This window comes from Trachymyrmex septentrionalis, unplaced genomic scaffold (genome assembly GCF_001594115.1).
Source record: "Trachymyrmex septentrionalis isolate Tsep2-gDNA-1 unplaced genomic scaffold, Tsep1.0 scaffold168, whole genome shotgun sequence".
Lineage (NCBI taxonomy): Eukaryota > Metazoa > Arthropoda > Insecta > Hymenoptera > Formicidae > Trachymyrmex > Trachymyrmex septentrionalis.
The window spans coordinates 336,625-355,044 of NW_017304842.1; the positions used below are offsets into that span (position 1 = coordinate 336,625).

The window sequence follows — 18,420 nt, forward strand, 5'->3', positions numbered from 1 at the left end:
TATATATATATATATATATATATATATATATATACTTGCATATATATCATATTGTAGTCTTTTTAGAACTGCGCGCCGGATTGTATTTCCAGATTATAAACGCAATTAAAACTACTCTAATAATCGCGAATTAAATTGACAAGCAATTTAATAATTTTATGCTGCCATCAAGCATATTATAAAGATGTTGATATGTTGAAACTGTTAATAATTATCAATTATTTAAAACAATAAAGATCAATCTCGACCATAATAGGCATCTTTCTAGTATTAATTGTAATTTACCAGTAACTATCCAACAGATAATTATCTTATCATCCGATTAAGACTTCTAATATTTTTTACGGTTTAATTATAGAAATAACAAGACAGCTCTCGTTACAAAGCAATATTCAATTAGTTTTGCATTATTTAAAGCAAATAGCATTAACTGATTTTATTTTATAAGAGTGATTGCTTAAATTGTATAGATATTATTTATCGTAATTGTTTATTATAATAATTGCACATAAAAAATTGCAACGTTAAAATATTTAAATTAATAAATGAAATAGGCTCAACTGATTAAATTTAAAACGATGAGCAATGCCAATACGAGTCAACACAGAATGCAAAGTCGAGTGTAAATTGAAACGCCATTTATTAAGTGAATACATGTATATATAATTATATGTTTCGATCCTCGGTTTGGATCCTCAGCAATACAATTAATCAAATTATTGGGAAAAAACGCATGAAAGAGAAGGCTATAATAAGTGGGTTAATAGTCAAATTATTAGATGTCTACTTGTCGAATTTTTTTGTCATCAAACTGTCCAAATAGTTTGATCATTAATCCAAGTATTAGAACATTCTCTTTCAAGCGTTTTTCCGAATAATTTGATATTGTGATTGTACTGATGAGGATCCGAAATCAAAACGTATACATGTATTTGCTTTCGTAATATAATAAATGTTGGCATTTTAATTTACACTTGAACATCCTATGTTATAGTAATTCATATCGGCATTACTTATCATTTTAGTTAAAATATCTGTAGAATAACAAATATTCAAAAAGTTTATCAAACATTAAGACAAAAAATTTTAAAATCCAGCAAGCATAAATATTTATAATACTCTGCCATACCATAAATTAATTATAACATAAAAAATCTCTGTATTGATATGTAAAAGAATTCGGAGATTATAGAAAACGAATCAAATTAAATTTGTAACATAAACAATATTTACAAATAAGATTTAAGAAGCATGTTTTTAAATAATGATAAATACAATACTAATTTACAAAAAAATACACGCGATATGAGATATATATTATTCGTGCACAAACTAATTTCTATGATATTTGAATTCATGCATTTATTAAAAGCGCAATTAGAATATATTTTCAAGCGGAAAAAAATTTCCTTGTGAGTCAATGTAAAAAACAGTGCTCGCATCAAATATATAATATCAATTACATTGAGATTGTAGAAAAAAGATAACGACCACTCGCCGTGCACATGATGTATTTTAGCACGTGTGTATGTTATTAAGTAGTTTAGCTTGAATACTTGATTTTACGATAAGTAATACAAATTACCTCATTGTGCTATTCTTACACGTGTATAATTATTTACGATGATATTACGCCATAATAGTGTAAAAAAACTATAATTTCTGAAAAAAATTCTATTTCCACAATAAATCATGAATTAGCAATGATACGAGTTTTCAGCGAATAGCTTGGAATTGATGGAACACGGTTCAAAGTTCTCGCATTTAGTTTAATGTTGCACGTTATTTATTTTTGTCCAAATCTCAGATAACTCACAGCAAATCGAGTTTGTTTTTCGCATTAGTTAGGACTCCTATAGACAAACAATTTTAGGTTTGTTTGCGTCGCATGCTCCAACATGCTCCTACTTCCTCCAAGCTCCTCCTCATAGCTCTTCTCCTATTCACTCAAACGCGCTTGTTATAGAGACGTTAGAGTAAGTAGGAAACTATGGTAGGAACACCTTTTATAGCAAAACGTCGATCCGTTCATACAAAGCTATATTCTGTAGCACTATAGAAAAGTGAACATTCGCAACACTCTTCTCTGTAACTCCGTATGAGTCAGCGTTTTCGATTGTGGCATTACAAAGTCGCTCGTCTGTAAAAACTCTTAGTTTGAATGGCTACATTCAGCAGAAAAAACCGCTCAGTGAGCAGTTTTCTCTACTGAAACGCAGTCACTGTAATCGACAATGTGTGTCTTCTAATGTTTTTTTGTTTTAATACTCGTTCGATCTCGCGACGGAACAGGAAAATAATGAATTAAACACTAGATACAGCGCTCTCTAAAACTTTCTTTTTTGAATTTTCATAATCGAAATTTATCCGCACAACATAGTTCTCCGAAAGAGAGATGTTTTAAGATTCCGAGAACGTTTTACATCCTAAAGACGTTGTTAGGACGTCCCTGGAGAGCTATGTATGTTATGGTTATTTATCAGATACCATTTACAAGCACAAATATTGAGATTATGAGTTAAGGCGTTATCCAAAGGTCAAGTTCTTTCTATACTGCGTACCCCCGCCTAATGGGACGTTTTAACCGTTGACCCACTCATGACAGACGTGTAAAAATAAAAGTGTATGATTGAATCATTTAGTAAGTATGCTAAGGAATGCATAATAAGAGAATATGCATAGATGAAATACGCGCAAATATAAAAAAAGGAATAAATTTCCAAACTTATAGGCGATCTATGGATGTGTCAAGTTCAAAGCATGTATTTAAGAAGTAATCCTCATGTCTTTATGGTGAAACACTTACGTGAAACCAGCAAGCGCATTCAGCAACGTCGACTTTCCAGCTCCGGACGGCCCCATAATAGCCACTAATTCGCCGGATTTAAATTCGCCGCTTACGCCGTGCAGAATTTCCTTCTCGCCTGCAACACGAGATCGCAATTATATGATTGCATCATTGCTTTCAATGCACGATGATTCATTCTTAACTTGCTACGGATGTGATACTCCTTAACTGTATAGCTCATTTCGTGCGAGAGGTAAAGAGAGATAAAATACGACGTGAATACGTATTATGGAATATGTAACGTTTAACCTTGATCACGTCGATTACAAAATTTATTCAATGGACTAGGACTTGTTGTTTTATGTGAAATGTTTTATTCAAGGCTGTCTTTAGAGTCACTGACTTGAGATAATACGACATTTTAATTACGCAAAAGTAAAAGACATATGAGGACTATATAAAAAATTAAGAAAATACTTTGTAAAAGGAAATAGAATATAAAATATTGCATTAGAGTTAGCCTTGCGAATAAGAAAAATGCAATTTTATTCTATCCTTCATATATATAGTATATATATAATAGAATAATTCTAACAGATATACATATTATAAATATATACATGTGACCTTCTTCGAGGAAATCCAGTTTTATTAATTATGCATTTATTGCACATGAAGCTATTAAAATTAGATAAGGAATATACCTAGTTATTTCTAAGTTTAATAGGTATGTAAGATAATTATCTGTAACATATTAAATGTTAAGTCAACACATTACAAAAATAATAACACGATATTAATATTTATTTTCAGAATTTTTACTAAGAGTCTTATAAAAATATATAAAATATATCTTTTGTGCATACTATAATGGTCTGTTTTCTGTTCCTGCACTAGACTACAACTAAAGTGTTCTCTTTCTCGCTTTCGATAAATATCAAACATATATCTAGTTCACTTTAAATTCCAAAAGTGTACACTGGTTCAGAGAAATAGAAAACAGATCTTAAATGTATCTAATTGAATCAGATCAGGCGAACTTTATATTCATTTATTATTATTATTGATTTGTTTATTTATACAATTTTGCTTTGTTCTCAATTTTCGAACGAAAGACGAAATGAAAGCCGAATACGATTTGAACAAATTTTGGTTATTCCAGATCACACTTAACTCTTCATTTGTGAAAACACGGAGATGATAGATACAGGACGGACGAATCGAATTTCTAGAATGATACGATCATACGATCATACGATCATACGATCATACGATTATGTATTATTTTATAATATTACATGCTCGTTCGAAAAATCTTCAACTGCTTTAATGATAAATTGATAACAGAACAACTGCGTTAAAGCTAATCGCGTAGTAGCTAATGAGCAGACTATTGTGAGACATACAAAACGCATAAATGACGTGTGACGAGCACGCGCGGATGTTCCAGCAATGACCTAGTGTTGTTTTTTCTTCATGTCGTCGAGGGAACAAGCGAGGGAAAGAGAAAGATGGGTGATGATGAGTTATATTTCTCCTTAATCACATTTTACATAATGCATCGCGCACAATTAATGGCCGATCAATGCTGGATCAATAAACATAAGATAACAATTATTATATCTATGACATAAAGCTATAAACGCATGCTTGGGTCGAAGAAATGTGGAAGTAAAATAAATAAGGGAAATTCTTCCGCCAAAGAAGAAAAAACCGAATTTCATGAAATACCTCTGGAGGAATGTTAATTGCTTTAGAAACTGTAAATGTTTTTTAATAAGTGACAATAAATACAATTGCTTCACCTAATCTTTCATTGTACGAGCGAGACAACAAGTCAAGTTTGACAAACATATTTCACGTGAAAGGAAAATGGAAAACCACCAAATTCAACCTTCTTCAGAGTTTCTGATCGCTTTAAGACACGTTCTTACCATTATAAGAACATTTTACTGAGATTGACACAGAGGAGCATATCCTATGTTGTTTTGCATGACTAATCTTTCGTTCTCATTAGGAAGCATTCGCTTCGTATCTTGAGTTATTCACTTGCAAATCATGTGAATGTCACGGCACACATCAATAATCAGCCGAAGCTTTCCCTCGTTCTATCACAGAATTCCTTGAGCGCGTCGGAGACAGATCTCTATTCACACATTCACCCGAGTTTACGCACACTTATTCACTACTACTTATTTACTACATAAATAAACCAGCGTAATAAATTATACGCGCATCAATCATTTTCTTTCTCGTGAGATTGACAAAAGTCGTCACATCGTTTTAAAAAGAAATCAAGCACAATTATAAATATACAATATAATATTATGATAACAAATTTCGACGTAGATAGATTTTTCTTTAAACTATCAGATATATTACTCATATATTTTTTAACGTTATACAAAATGATTACAAAGCAATGTTCCGTAAAATCGGTCATGCAATTTGAATGAAGGCACGTACGTATTGTTCTACGTGATACCATCTATGACGCACAACTTCCTTTCTTGGAACATGAATAATACAATCAATTTTTACAACGGATGTGCTGTCGACATACTTTCAAGTTTTTGTACATAGAAGTACGTGTAATTGGCACGGATAGATAAGACATTGATTATTAATCAAATCAAATTGCGATGATTGTATCGTGTTCATTTTTCAACGTAAAAAAAAATAATTTGTCATTATTATATTCATATTATATAATATAATATAATATTATACGCATATTTAAAAATAATATTGTGCAACGCGCGACTTTTGATTGAATAAGAAAAACAATAATTTTAAAATATACAGGGTGTTTGAAAATTAGTGATGAGTCTTTCGTACAAGGGCAGAATGGACTAAACTGAGAAGAAAAGTCTTCTATCATTTTGCAATTTTTGTAATAGTTAACAAGAAATTAATTGCTAAAAATTGCCGAAAATTGATCTTCAATATTTTTTTACTCAATACTTTATACAATCTTATATTTTTATCTGAATTGTTTTATATTTTATTATGTTATATATTACGAATGTTTTTATCCGTTATAAAAAAATCGTCCAGATAATGATCGTTTATATAATATAAATACATGTATTCAAAATTTTTTTTTTTCACTTCTTTTAAAATGCGCATTTAGATAATATTTATTACAGCAAAAAAGATTCCGCATATATTGCATTACTTTATTTTGCAATTTGAAATAATTTATTTCCTTCATGAATTGCAAAGAACATTCGCATAATAAATGTTAGGCATAAATAATAAAATATGCGTCCTATAGAGTGTACACTGTCACATACATCTCATTATATGTAAAGAAGAATTATACAGCGAGATGCTTTCTTCCTCTAAAATGAATGCTATTATTAATGGCACATTATAGAAAATATATATATAATATAATAAGTATTATTTTACTGTATAATATTAAATGTATCTATACAGCATCTATACAGTATAATTAATTGTATCTATACAGATACAATTCCCAGAAAGAAAAACACAAAAATATGTATGTATATAAAAATTTAAATTGTTATTAATGTTTTTTTATCAGCAACTTGTCACACAATTTATCGGGAATAATAAATATTATGAAGACGTAGAAATAAGATATGATATTGCTGCTCCGCTACCGGATTGACAATTCCAATTTATAAGCAGTGTAATAACGGGGAAAATGATACACATGATACAAATGATTACATCATAATTCTAGTATTGACACTATTAATAGCCACATTTTTTTTATAGTGTAGTGAATGTTGCGGTTCTAGTTTTAAATGTGCATTGTGATTCTTTATTCTTTATGCTCTCTCTCTCTCTCTCTCTCTCTCTCTCTCTCTCTCTCTCTCTCTCTCCTTCTCCTTCTCTTTCTCAACATGTTTAATTTAATAATAAAAAACGTTCCGCTTTCTAGCTACTAAAAATCATAACTTTTGTTTCATTAAATTCATTAAATTGTTTTGCTTTCAATTATATTCTTATAATATTGACATCTTATTGCTGTATTTCGAAATAAGAGATATATTATTGTTAATTATAATTCTACGTCGCGTGAATTTTTGTACGTTATATTTTCAAAACTTGCGGCGCGATACTTTCTCCGTTTAAAACTTTCTTCACTTATCGTACACACTATACGATACAAATACTTTCTCTTGAAGTACGTCACGCAATATACAATTATTAAAGCAATTAAACCAATCGTCAAGTTATTACTTTAAACGTCACGAAGATCAATATGTCTTTTTATGTGACACGCATATTAACATATATTTGAATAATATTTTAAATCAATTAAAATAATATATACTTTAATATATACTCATGTTTTCTTCGATTATTATGGAATTTTTGTAAATTATTCAAGGTAAAAAATATCTTTAGCCTCTCATTATCGTTGAACAATTTGTGAGCACTATGTAATAATTACAATTTGTTTTTACTCATGTGCGACTATATCTTTATAAATTTAAAAAGAATTCTAGTATAATAATGTCTTATTAAATTTCAAATTTATTTTTTTACGAAATACATAGAAATTTATATTACAATAATATTAATGCATTTGTATTTATACACATTCGTAATATATACGAAAATATATAAATGTGACAAAATAATAATAATAATAATATATACATATTAATATTATATGTTTTGAAAAATATATGAACCATATTTTAAATCATTCTCTCTTTTTTTTTGTGTAGTAAGATTATTTTAAAAATACGAAATCTAATACATGCTTTACTATTCATCTACACTCATGTAATCCGAAATAACCGCTAAGTCTTTTGCACATCTTACAGTAATCATTTTATGTAGATCATAATTTATATTGGCGCTACTTAACACAGTGAAAAATATCAATTCAACTCACAATAATTTCATTAATATTAACAGTAAGAAACTGAAATCATAATAGAATACTAATATAATATGAAGGCATGTAACAAAGTATAATAATAGCAGAAAAATTACCCCCACTTTTTTTATTTTTTCTGACTTCTGTGGCGTAAATCCCAGCGTATTTACCGGAGTTACCTTATACAGAATATCATGCAAAGATTAGAATGCTTCATACGTGGGACACGCGGGAAGACAATTAAAAACTGGGATCAAGGATATCGTAATAATATTAACAGAAATATTGCCAACCCGTCTGTCACGGAGCATAGAATGCAATATAACCATGACTTTGGGAGGACATAAAAATATTGGACAACAAAAGATATCTGGGAAAGAGACTAATATCAGAGATGCTGAATATTATAATACAAGAAAACAGCATAAATTAAAAAACCGACACCGAATTTTTGCATATGTATTTATACATGAGCATTATAAAGAATTTCTAATTCCCGTAAGATCAATCGTCAGTCTTGATTCGTTCTCATTGGCTAACAATATCTAATATTTTTACATAAGATAAGTATCACATATACACAGTTCATGCGTCAAAATATTTTGTATTACAAACTTCTTCAGTCATTTTTAATATAAGTTTTAACGCAACAGAGGACTTAAAGACAATTATAAGCACTGAAAAATGTTGTAATTAAAATATCGTTAAACAAAATGTACTTTCCATTCTGGCAAGCAACGACTGAGTTATCCGAAATATTAAAGATTAAATATTCATGTAAAATTATTAATCACAGTGTCATTCCAAAAATTAATTTTGACAGAATAAAAACTTGATCTAGGAAATTCGAGATTACACCCGTTGCGAACCAGTAATGAACACTATGCGAAAAAGTTGATCACGAACATTCAAACATTAATCGCTGAAGATGGCTCAAAGTGAGCTGAAACGAGACTAATGTAAAAAATTGCAAAAATAAATTTTTCAAGACACCGCAAAGAAAAACAGCGAAGTTCCTCTCACTTGCCCGTTCGAGTTTTAAATACTTATATTTTAATTATTATTATTAAAACTTTTATTTTCTTACTGATGAATTATATTATTTATAAACAATAGTACATTATTTATACTTACTGATTGAGAAGTTGCGTATGCTCCATTCCTTAACGCGATAGCGTATATCGCGGAACGTCAGGTCAAGTTCGGGCCTCTTTGGAAAAGAGTACTTCTCCTGCTGTAGGAAATAATTGTTGTTGCCTATAATAGCCGCGTCTCGCATGTCGTCTTGACTGCTGTGGTCGAACTGGCAGCAGCTCAGAGAAGACCGCGACGGCGAACAGGGCGTCGGAGTGGTCATGGCAAATGCAGATAAGACGATGATTCGGAACACAAACTCGCTCGTGTATACACAATAAAAAATAAAAAAGAGAAACGTCACAATGTCTCAGACACCATTCGGTCGCGTTTGAGCATGCACGTTCACCGCACTTTCTTTCAATTCTCTCTTTGGTCACCACAGATGCAATTTGTCACATTCGCTTTTGTCGTTCTCAATGATTCCTGCTCTTACATGCCTTATTGATTCAACCTGAAATGATAAATTAGGGTCATGTGTGTCAAAATAATTTATAATCAGGATTTAATTATGGCTAAAATATATATATGCTAATTGTTTGTTAAAATACCGTTTATATGTAAAGAATTAATGATATTCGAATCGATGACTGTGTGAATAAGTATTTAAGCAATAATAAAAGAATAAATATACTGTGAATAAAAAAAACAGCAGAGCCAATTAAAAAAAAAGTTAGTCGATAAAATATGATGACTTATTGATAGTGCTGCAAGGAAATGTGTAACAGCTACAAAGAAATAATTTCACAAAGTCAGGAACAGGTTTATACGATATAACTATATATATATCACTACAAGATAAATCTAGACTGTTAAATAGTTTTTTTTCCAATTATCTTGTTAACTACTGGCCCCATCTTATATTAAAGACGTCACGTTTATTTTATTACGTTCCGTATAATTAATATAATACATTTTCTTTGGGAGAAAGAAACATGCTCACGCATATGTAAACAAAACATGATTCGTTATCTTCTTATTAAAAATTGATTTCGTTATCTTCTTATTAAAAATTTGTGATGTAAATTGTAATATGCATACATGTATATATATCTAACCATCTATACCATACACACAATCTGACGTTGTGATATTTATAAAAGCTTTACATTGTTATTTGCAAATGATGGGCCAACTTGTTGCCGTTCTAATGAGTAAGTAATTAGGAAGAACCGGTTAAATGCAAAGGCGAAGAATAATCGCATAAAAAACCGTTTGTTTAATCATTACTTCGACTAAACTGCATTATTGTATGAGACGCGTGTGTGCAAAAGAAATTCGTCTTATAAAGAGCAAAGAGAAGATATTGAATTATTGTTTGTGTTTTATGCAGACGATATCGTATTAGTCATATCGGTCATTGAACAGCCGTGGCGAAATTTTTCTGAAATTTTTAATTTCGTTACGCCACATTATGATCGAGAGTCATCGAATTATTGGATCTCCGACATTAGCAATGACGAAAATAGAATCATTTGTTGCGCTGAGAAAGCGGTTTCTGTACTTTGCAAATTGATCACATAGTGAGAATTAATCTGTTTGTTTTTTCAAAAACAAAAATTATCGGTTTTTGGAAAAAGAATAAAAAAAATATCTTTTTAATATTTCTTTTTTTTTTTAATCATGTAAACAATTTGTTTGTGAGCTTTTCTGAAAATTTTTTTACAAACATTTTATTCAAATGCATCTCTAAAAACATTTTTCATTCTTTAATTCATTTTAAGAAAATATAAAATTAATATATAACAATGAATTTTTTCTGTTGTTTGTCTCTCACAACATCTTTTGCTCTATTAAATAGTAATTATAATTTTAGAAATTAGAAACGCAGAATGTTAAATAGGGTCCGTTTAACATTTCGCATTTTTAATTTCTAAAATTATGTTTTTAAGGTTCCTCAACGATTATGATTGATGCTGATTTATTCTTTGCTTTCTATGCAGTTAAGATTTAATATACAAAAAAATTATGTAAAATGATGCAAGATAAAAAATAAGGATCGATGTGATTGTAAATCTGAAACATAGAATTAATTAATCTATAATCGGGACAATCGAATAAATTAAAAAGCGAAAGGCATATAATAACTATGCTTGAACTGATATATTTGCATTGTAGATGGGTCACGTTAAACATTTTATTGTTTTATGCGCTAAATAAGTGTTTGTGTAAATTTTAACTAAAAAATTAACAATAAATATTGCGTGAAAATTGCGATAATGAATATACACATAATTTCGCAAAATGAATTTGCAGTCAGATATTTTGCACAACCTATATCTATGCGAATAATAAATCCGAATAAAAGAAAGAACAATGCAAATGATGCAAGTTTTTATTTCAATAAACGAAGTGCGATTTTGAAAGTTTAATGCAAAAGGAAACGTATACTAATTTGTTAAACTGATAAAATCGATCCGACTCCAACTAATGTTTATGCATATCAATACAATAAAGAAATAAATTTATCACAAACTCGTTTACAGATTAATTACTTTTTTTAACATAATAAAAAGATGTTTTCCTTCGACCCATCGTCTTAAATTATAAGTGTAAACGTGTGTATCATGTAAATAACTCAATATAATATAACAAAAGTATTGATCAACAACAAGTAATGAATAATAACATACATTGATGAAAGGAATATATTTGGCTGGTTATAATCATTTTAATAAAAATGGACGCAAGCATCGTCACATACAACTGTACTACAACGATTCTATATTTTCAATTTTTTTCAGTTTACATAGATAAATTTCAAAAAAATATGAAATAATGTAAGTATATTTTTTAATTTTCTCAGCCGCGTTTTAATTAGTCACTTTTTGCAATTTATATGTAAAGTCGGCAAATCCAATTGGAATTGTAACAAAGTAAATTTATTTGCTTATCATGCTTGTAATAATATCCGACGCAAAAGAATTTCTAACGCAATATTCACGCAGCTAATAACTGACTGCAGAAACAAAGGTCAAGAAGTAAAATTGCAAACGCACATATGTAGATATAATCTCACGAGTGTGCTCTAAATTTACTATTAAACGCTATCTAACAAAGACACGAGGACGGCTCTCAAGGTCATCGCGATGATAAGTCTGCCGAGTTACTCATTATGTTAATGTTGAACGCACAACGGTAGTATCTTCAAGAAGGAACTTGGAAAGAAATGAGACATACGTATCCTCGAGGATGATTTTGTTTCAAAAAATCGGAAGGATTTCTCCGATCGCATTAGAAAACCTACTGCTTCGATCGTTCACCAACAAGTTTGCTTATCGTAACTCGTAAACAGGTTATATTTTACACCGATGATGTAAAACTTAGATGCGGAAATATGGAGGAAGGAAATAAATACTGATTAGATGAGGAATATAGGAGCTGCACATTCTGCGGAATAGGGATGGATTGCATTGGATAACATTATGTGGAGTAATGTCAAAAAGTGTGTAGTTGGTTTAGGGATTTAGGAGAAGATAGGGAGGAAATATGGAAGAAATTTCGTAGTGAAGAATTAGATTCAGAAAAATGTAAAGTTTTAAGTAAATATTAAAGAGAGAAAGGGAAAAAGAGAATTGATGAAGAGAGAATTATCGAGGTAACTGATATGGAGTAATATATTGCAAGTAGTGGAACAAGATTGCGTCTGGCTGCGTAAAATATATACTGTTAGAAATGCTATTTATAAATATTTTTATGTATTATATATTATATTGTATTATATTATGTAATGTATTTATATATTTTTATATTTATATAGTATATTATGTATTTTAGTAAAGCTGTGATGTGTTGCATGAATATTTATAAATTATAAGATAAAGGAATCTATACTGTAATAGTCGGAATTGTGATAGATTAAAGTAGCTACCAAGATACTTAGGAATGAACAAAAAATTAGGAATAAGATATTTGTGGCGTAGTGCATAAGAAATAAAGAGAGTCAAATAGTTTAGGTTTTTTTTATCTACGGTGTGGAAGGATTAAGAGATTTATTGTAAATCAAGTCCCTTCTTGACAATTGTAAGCTGAAGTAATAAAGTTCTATTCTATTCTAATTTTACACCGATGCACGATTTCGGGATTGTAATCTTAGAAAGCTTAAGAATTAATTAAGAAATAGTAGCTACCTTTCGATATTCCAAGAAAATTTTCCGCATATTTTTTCAAAATCGAAAACACATCGATAAAAATTTAGTTATTTATTTACTTATTTTTCGACACACAACGATTAATATCGCTAACAAACACGTCGAAATAGATAAAATCTGTATATTATCGCAAATCATAATTTTATAGAGCATCAAACTTATATAAAAAGAGTGCTTCCTTCCATTCAAACAGCATGATTCGATGATTCTCACGATTGTTTTGCGTCAAGGTAATGTATATATTTTATCGGCAGATTATAGCCACCTTCTATTTTCTAGTGGATATTTTCGCATAAATTTTATTGCTACAAATAGATGTACAGATATCTATTGCGTAATATAATAAAATTACACATCGATGTCATTCGAAGCAAATGTTATTTCTTTCAAAATGGAGTTTTATTTTATTTGTCACGAATAGTCAATTATTATTAAGATCTCATAGAGAAATTAACAGAAATTGAAAAAAGTTTATAAAGATATATTATATCATACAAACGTATTAAGGATCTAGTTTTTAACAAAATAAAAAAAATGAATACATTAAAATAAAAAATTTAGCAGCAATTTAGAATTCAAAATTATTTCATTAAAAGGTAGACATTTAAAAAAGAAATAATTATGATAAAATGAGATTTTTGGTTTTCTTAATTGAAATTAATTATAAATTATTAGTCTTGTATTTATTATAAATTAGATAGATTTCACCAACCCTGCATCAGTAACTATGTTACAGAGATTTGACGTCAGTTTGAGAGGATTATATTCATCCGAAGAAAAAAACCCGGACATGGCACGTAAACTGGAAATGTTTCGGCTCGTATCGACCTTACGTTACATTCACATTAATTTTCGTTCAACGATATCGCAAATTTTACTAGGACTTTTACTTTTACTTCAACCTTGAGTATAAGTTCCTGAACATGATTATGCATCCGACTAGTGATCCGCATGCCTAGATTTTATAATCTATATATCTATGAATTTTTAAAAGTAAAAAAACCTATCAGTTGTACGAATCAGGAAGTCATTAATGCATAATTTAATATACACGGAAAAAACGCTATGCTTGTCACAACCAGAAATAATGATAATTTTCGTTCATCAATGCATTTGGTTGAGATAACCGTAAGATGAACATATCTTAACAGTCGTTGAGATATGCCAATCTTAATATGTATCCTAAAAAAAAAAAAGATTTGTAATTTATTCTTTTAATTGTATGACTTTTTTAAAGAAATGTGTTGACTCTTACTTTGCCTTTTATTTATTGTTATTTATTTTGTAGGAAGAGTCTTTCAATCTGTTAAAATTTGATAAACTTTGACTACTTTCTAACAAAAGACACAGTGTAACACAATAAATCATTATTTACTGTACATTCTTATTTACCAATGTTGAACAAAGTCATAGTTATTTAATCTAATCAAGACAAAAGATAATAAGTTGATATTAGAAAAAAGTTACTGATACTGACATATCACTTTGCTTCTAGACAATATTTCTTAAATAAAAGATAAAAATAAAACTTTAAAAACAGTGCAAACTAAAAAGTATCTTTTATCAAATAGTATAAGCAATTTTTATAATACTATTTGCAATTTTGCACTAATTAATTTTTTCGTAAGATAAGCAAAAATGAGTGTCTGACAAAATGAGCTCAAAACTGATACAGTAGGCAGTAATGCTATATATTCCTATTCTTTTTCTTTTACAGAAATTATCTGTATAAAGTACCTATAAATAAATGTATATAAGATTTTTCAGAATCTTTTCACTTCGTTATACAACATTTTTATTGAAGTATATGCATATTTACTTTATGCTGTTCTGCAAGATGCAAATATGTAACGCGATAGTTTTTCAAGACTTTTTCCACATATGCACGATTGCCTTCAACTCCAATAGAGCTATTTGACACTATAAACATTATAAGGATTAAGTTAGTTCACGGTCTGTTTTATAAATAGGTGTGACGGTTTATAGTGTTCCCTAATTTTAAATTTTAAATCGTACTATAAAAAAATTAAGAGAAAAAATAATATAAATAAAACTGATTTAGAAAACTACAAGTATTTAAAACGACGTAATATTATCAATATACGTCGCTATTATTTAAACTGCGCAATTTGCAAAAGAAAATTATAAGGATTTTATTTTCGCATTCGTAGTATTAATTTTTAGCTAATTTGATATATAAATAGATAAAGTTACAAATATGTGAATTATGAGTTTGTACTTCTTTAATTAGTTAAACAGATTATGATTTTATTAATATTAATAAAGTGCAATAGTTTTTGAGAAATAAGGGAGTACCGTTTTAGTAGATGTCAGTATCATTTAGAAGATGTCAGTATCGATGACTTTCCTTTATAAATTTTAATATAAATTTCGAGGTTAATGGTGCAAATTTTACATCTGAACACATACACACGCACCCGCACACACTATATATATATAATTCACAGTATAGTTCTTATTTTTAATTGTAATATTGACTTTTTAACATCCAGATGCTTTTATTAGAAGATAGAATTAGAAATTACACTTATCATGACATTGCTTATTCATTCAACTGTAAATTAATAAGAATCTAACAGGATGTTCGATAAAACTCTCGCATAGAGATAAAGCGGACTAAACTGAATGCTTATAAATAAGCAATGTCATGATAAGTGTAATTTCTAATCATATTCTATACTGATTCTGAAGAATAGAAAATACCAGTATAGAATATGATGCGCACATGTCAATGCGCATGCATATTTTTTTCTAAAATACCGATAAAATAAAGATATCACGTCACTGATAGTAAAATCCTACGCCAAGCTGTAAATTTACTGTATAGAAATGAAATTTAAATACATGTATGTAATATTACGAATAAATTTAACGATACTAGAAGTAATTTACAAATAATCTGTAAATACACTACATTCAACTTTTCATAATATTTAAATATTTTCCGTAAAATAAAAGAGATAATACAAATTTGAGATAAAAAACTGCAAAAAGTTAATAAATTTATCTAAAAGTAAGTATTGTACATTTCCGTTGTAAATTCCTATTAATTTTTATATAGCTCTTATAACTGAAAAATATATTATGAATGACTTTTAGTTAAGCAACTGTAGCCATTTTTGTCCATGTACACTTATTGCAGTTTTTATCATTGTGTACAAACCATTGAATCATCATCATAATTATTTATAATAACAATAATAAAGATGATTTTTTTGTAAACGCTATATATGTATATGCAATTGCGTGCACGTGTTTGTATAATAGGTAACGCGTCTTCACTCGAATGAATTTTTTTAAATGCGCGAATTTTTTGGTAATTGGATAGAGAAATCGTATACGTTCCATGTTTGGATAAAAATGTAATTTTAATTCTGCAATACTGTAATCAGATAAATTAATAAGATTTTATGTTTTTGTTGTAAATTAATAAGAATCTAATAGAGTGTTCGATAAGTAACGATAAAACTCTCGCATAGGGGTAAAGCGGACTAAACTGACATGAATCGAAAAGCCTTACACCATTTTCGCAATAATTAATAAGATATTAATTACTAAAAATCATCAAATAGTGAATTTTAATAATTTTTTACTATCAAGTACTATCAACTTTACAAAAAAAAACAGTAAGTAGCAAGAAATGATTTATTTTCAATTCTCATAGAGTTCTGAGAATTTTTTCAGAATTTTTTAGTACCACATTTTCTCATATTGGTAAAAATAGTTGCCCAAATAAGAAAATGCAGTAAAAAGTTGACAAAAAATTCTTAGAAAAATTCTACTTTATGAGAAGGAAATAAATTAGCGTTTTGAAAAATGACGCCTCTTAAAAGTGAAACGGTTCGTTATAGAGGGTCTGTAGAAACTTTTTATCAGGACGATAAGATCTACAACATATTAAATTTTCAGCCAATTCGATCGAAATTCAATTTTCATAAGGTTTATGTTTAATACACTGTGAGAAAATTTAAAAGCTGATATAATAATAAAGCTGATAATTTTTAAATGATTTATTATGAGAACATTTCAAACATTTAAAACTTGGCACAATCATATTTCAATAATGTTTGTTACAATGAGAGAAAAAACATCCTACTAGGAATAATTATAAAGCAATTAAGAATGCGCATACATTAAATTGCCTATTTTATAAAAAATATAGCCAGTAATTATATGATTGTTAATTATAATATATAAAAAGTCGACTCATTCTCAATAAGAAAAAAATGGAAACCGCACAAACTCTTATCGTCCTGCGATTATAACTGTTATATGAAGGCACATAGCATTTAAATTAAATGTGCCGATAATACAAACCGTATTTTACATCGTATTGTTGATACTGGTAATTATTGTTAAATACTTCAAAAAAAAAATGCATAAAGCAACTAATAAAACAGAATTAGTCTCTACAGTTTCATTGATGTTAATGAACGATAGCAAAAGCGGGTCAAGAATCGAGCCTCTTATATAGTTGCTACATCTACCCAGTGAGAAATAACGAATCGAAATGATATCGTAATGATATCAAACTAATCATCGAAAAGAAATAGAAATCCAAATTGTTTCGAGATTCAGAGATTCGGGTTTAGTTTCGAAAAAAATTTTAACATCAAAATCAGCTTCATTTTAAACAATTTTTGATATCGAAATCAGTTCGATTTTGAATAATTTTTAAAGTCAAAACTAAAATAGTCGCGTTCATCAGACTCAACTGTTGAGGAACGGATCCGTGAACTTTCGCTGCTATTAGTTTATCTAAAAGAATACACCAATAACAGTGAGCGCTCATGGATTCGCTCCGCACAGATAAGTCTGCTAAACGCGACGCAATGTCGAATTTGATAAACCACAATGCAGGATAGGCTACGATCACATGATGCTATAAATGCATTGAAGCATTCTTTGATTAGTATTAATAATCACTATCAATTTGATATCGAATTGACGATCATTTCTTAATCTTCTCATTTTAAGACCGTCTTCAGTAATGTCTTAAGATGCGGATTCTTCATCAGCTTATGATATCTTAAAATTGTACTTAAGACAGTCTTAAAAACACACTGGCGTTTTGTCAAAACCGTACATTCTGCACACACACGCGCACACGCACATGTACTATATATATATATATATATATATATATATATATATATATATATATATGGTATATATTAATATTGCTCACCATTTTTAAAGTTTTAATTGTATCCACGATGCTGGAAATCGATTCGAGATCTTAGAGAGATAAGTGACTAATTACATTTAAACAATAATTCGGTTTGTTCACCAATGTGATTGATTATTTCTTTCTTTCTCTCTATCAATAAAAAATGACTTGTCAAATTGATGTTAAATCGATGTCGAAATGATGAGTTTTTTCAATTAATTAAAAATATTATATTGATATCATTTCGAGATTTTATGTATAAAAAGATATACAACTATAATATTAAAAT

The 18,420-nt window shown here is 28.9% G+C and overlaps 1 protein-coding gene across 3 annotated transcripts in view; it reads right to left on the minus strand.

The window, feature by feature from the left end:
* The window catches only part of LOC108746358 (ATP-binding cassette sub-family G member 1), a 36,821-nt gene that overhangs the window by 13,083 nt on the left and 5,318 nt on the right, over nucleotides 1-18,420 (minus strand). For all 3 annotated transcript variants that reach the window (XM_018483076.1, XM_018483075.1, XM_018483077.1), the window contains exons 2-3: nucleotides 8,790-9,243; nucleotides 2,807-2,924 (exon numbers count right to left, since the gene is read on the minus strand). In XM_018483076.1, coding sequence (XP_018338578.1) covers nucleotides 2,807-2,924; nucleotides 8,790-9,012 — 341 coding nt within the window. In that variant the 5' untranslated portion in view covers nucleotides 9,013-9,243. The remainder of the gene's footprint in view (nucleotides 1-2,806; nucleotides 2,925-8,789; nucleotides 9,244-18,420) is intronic.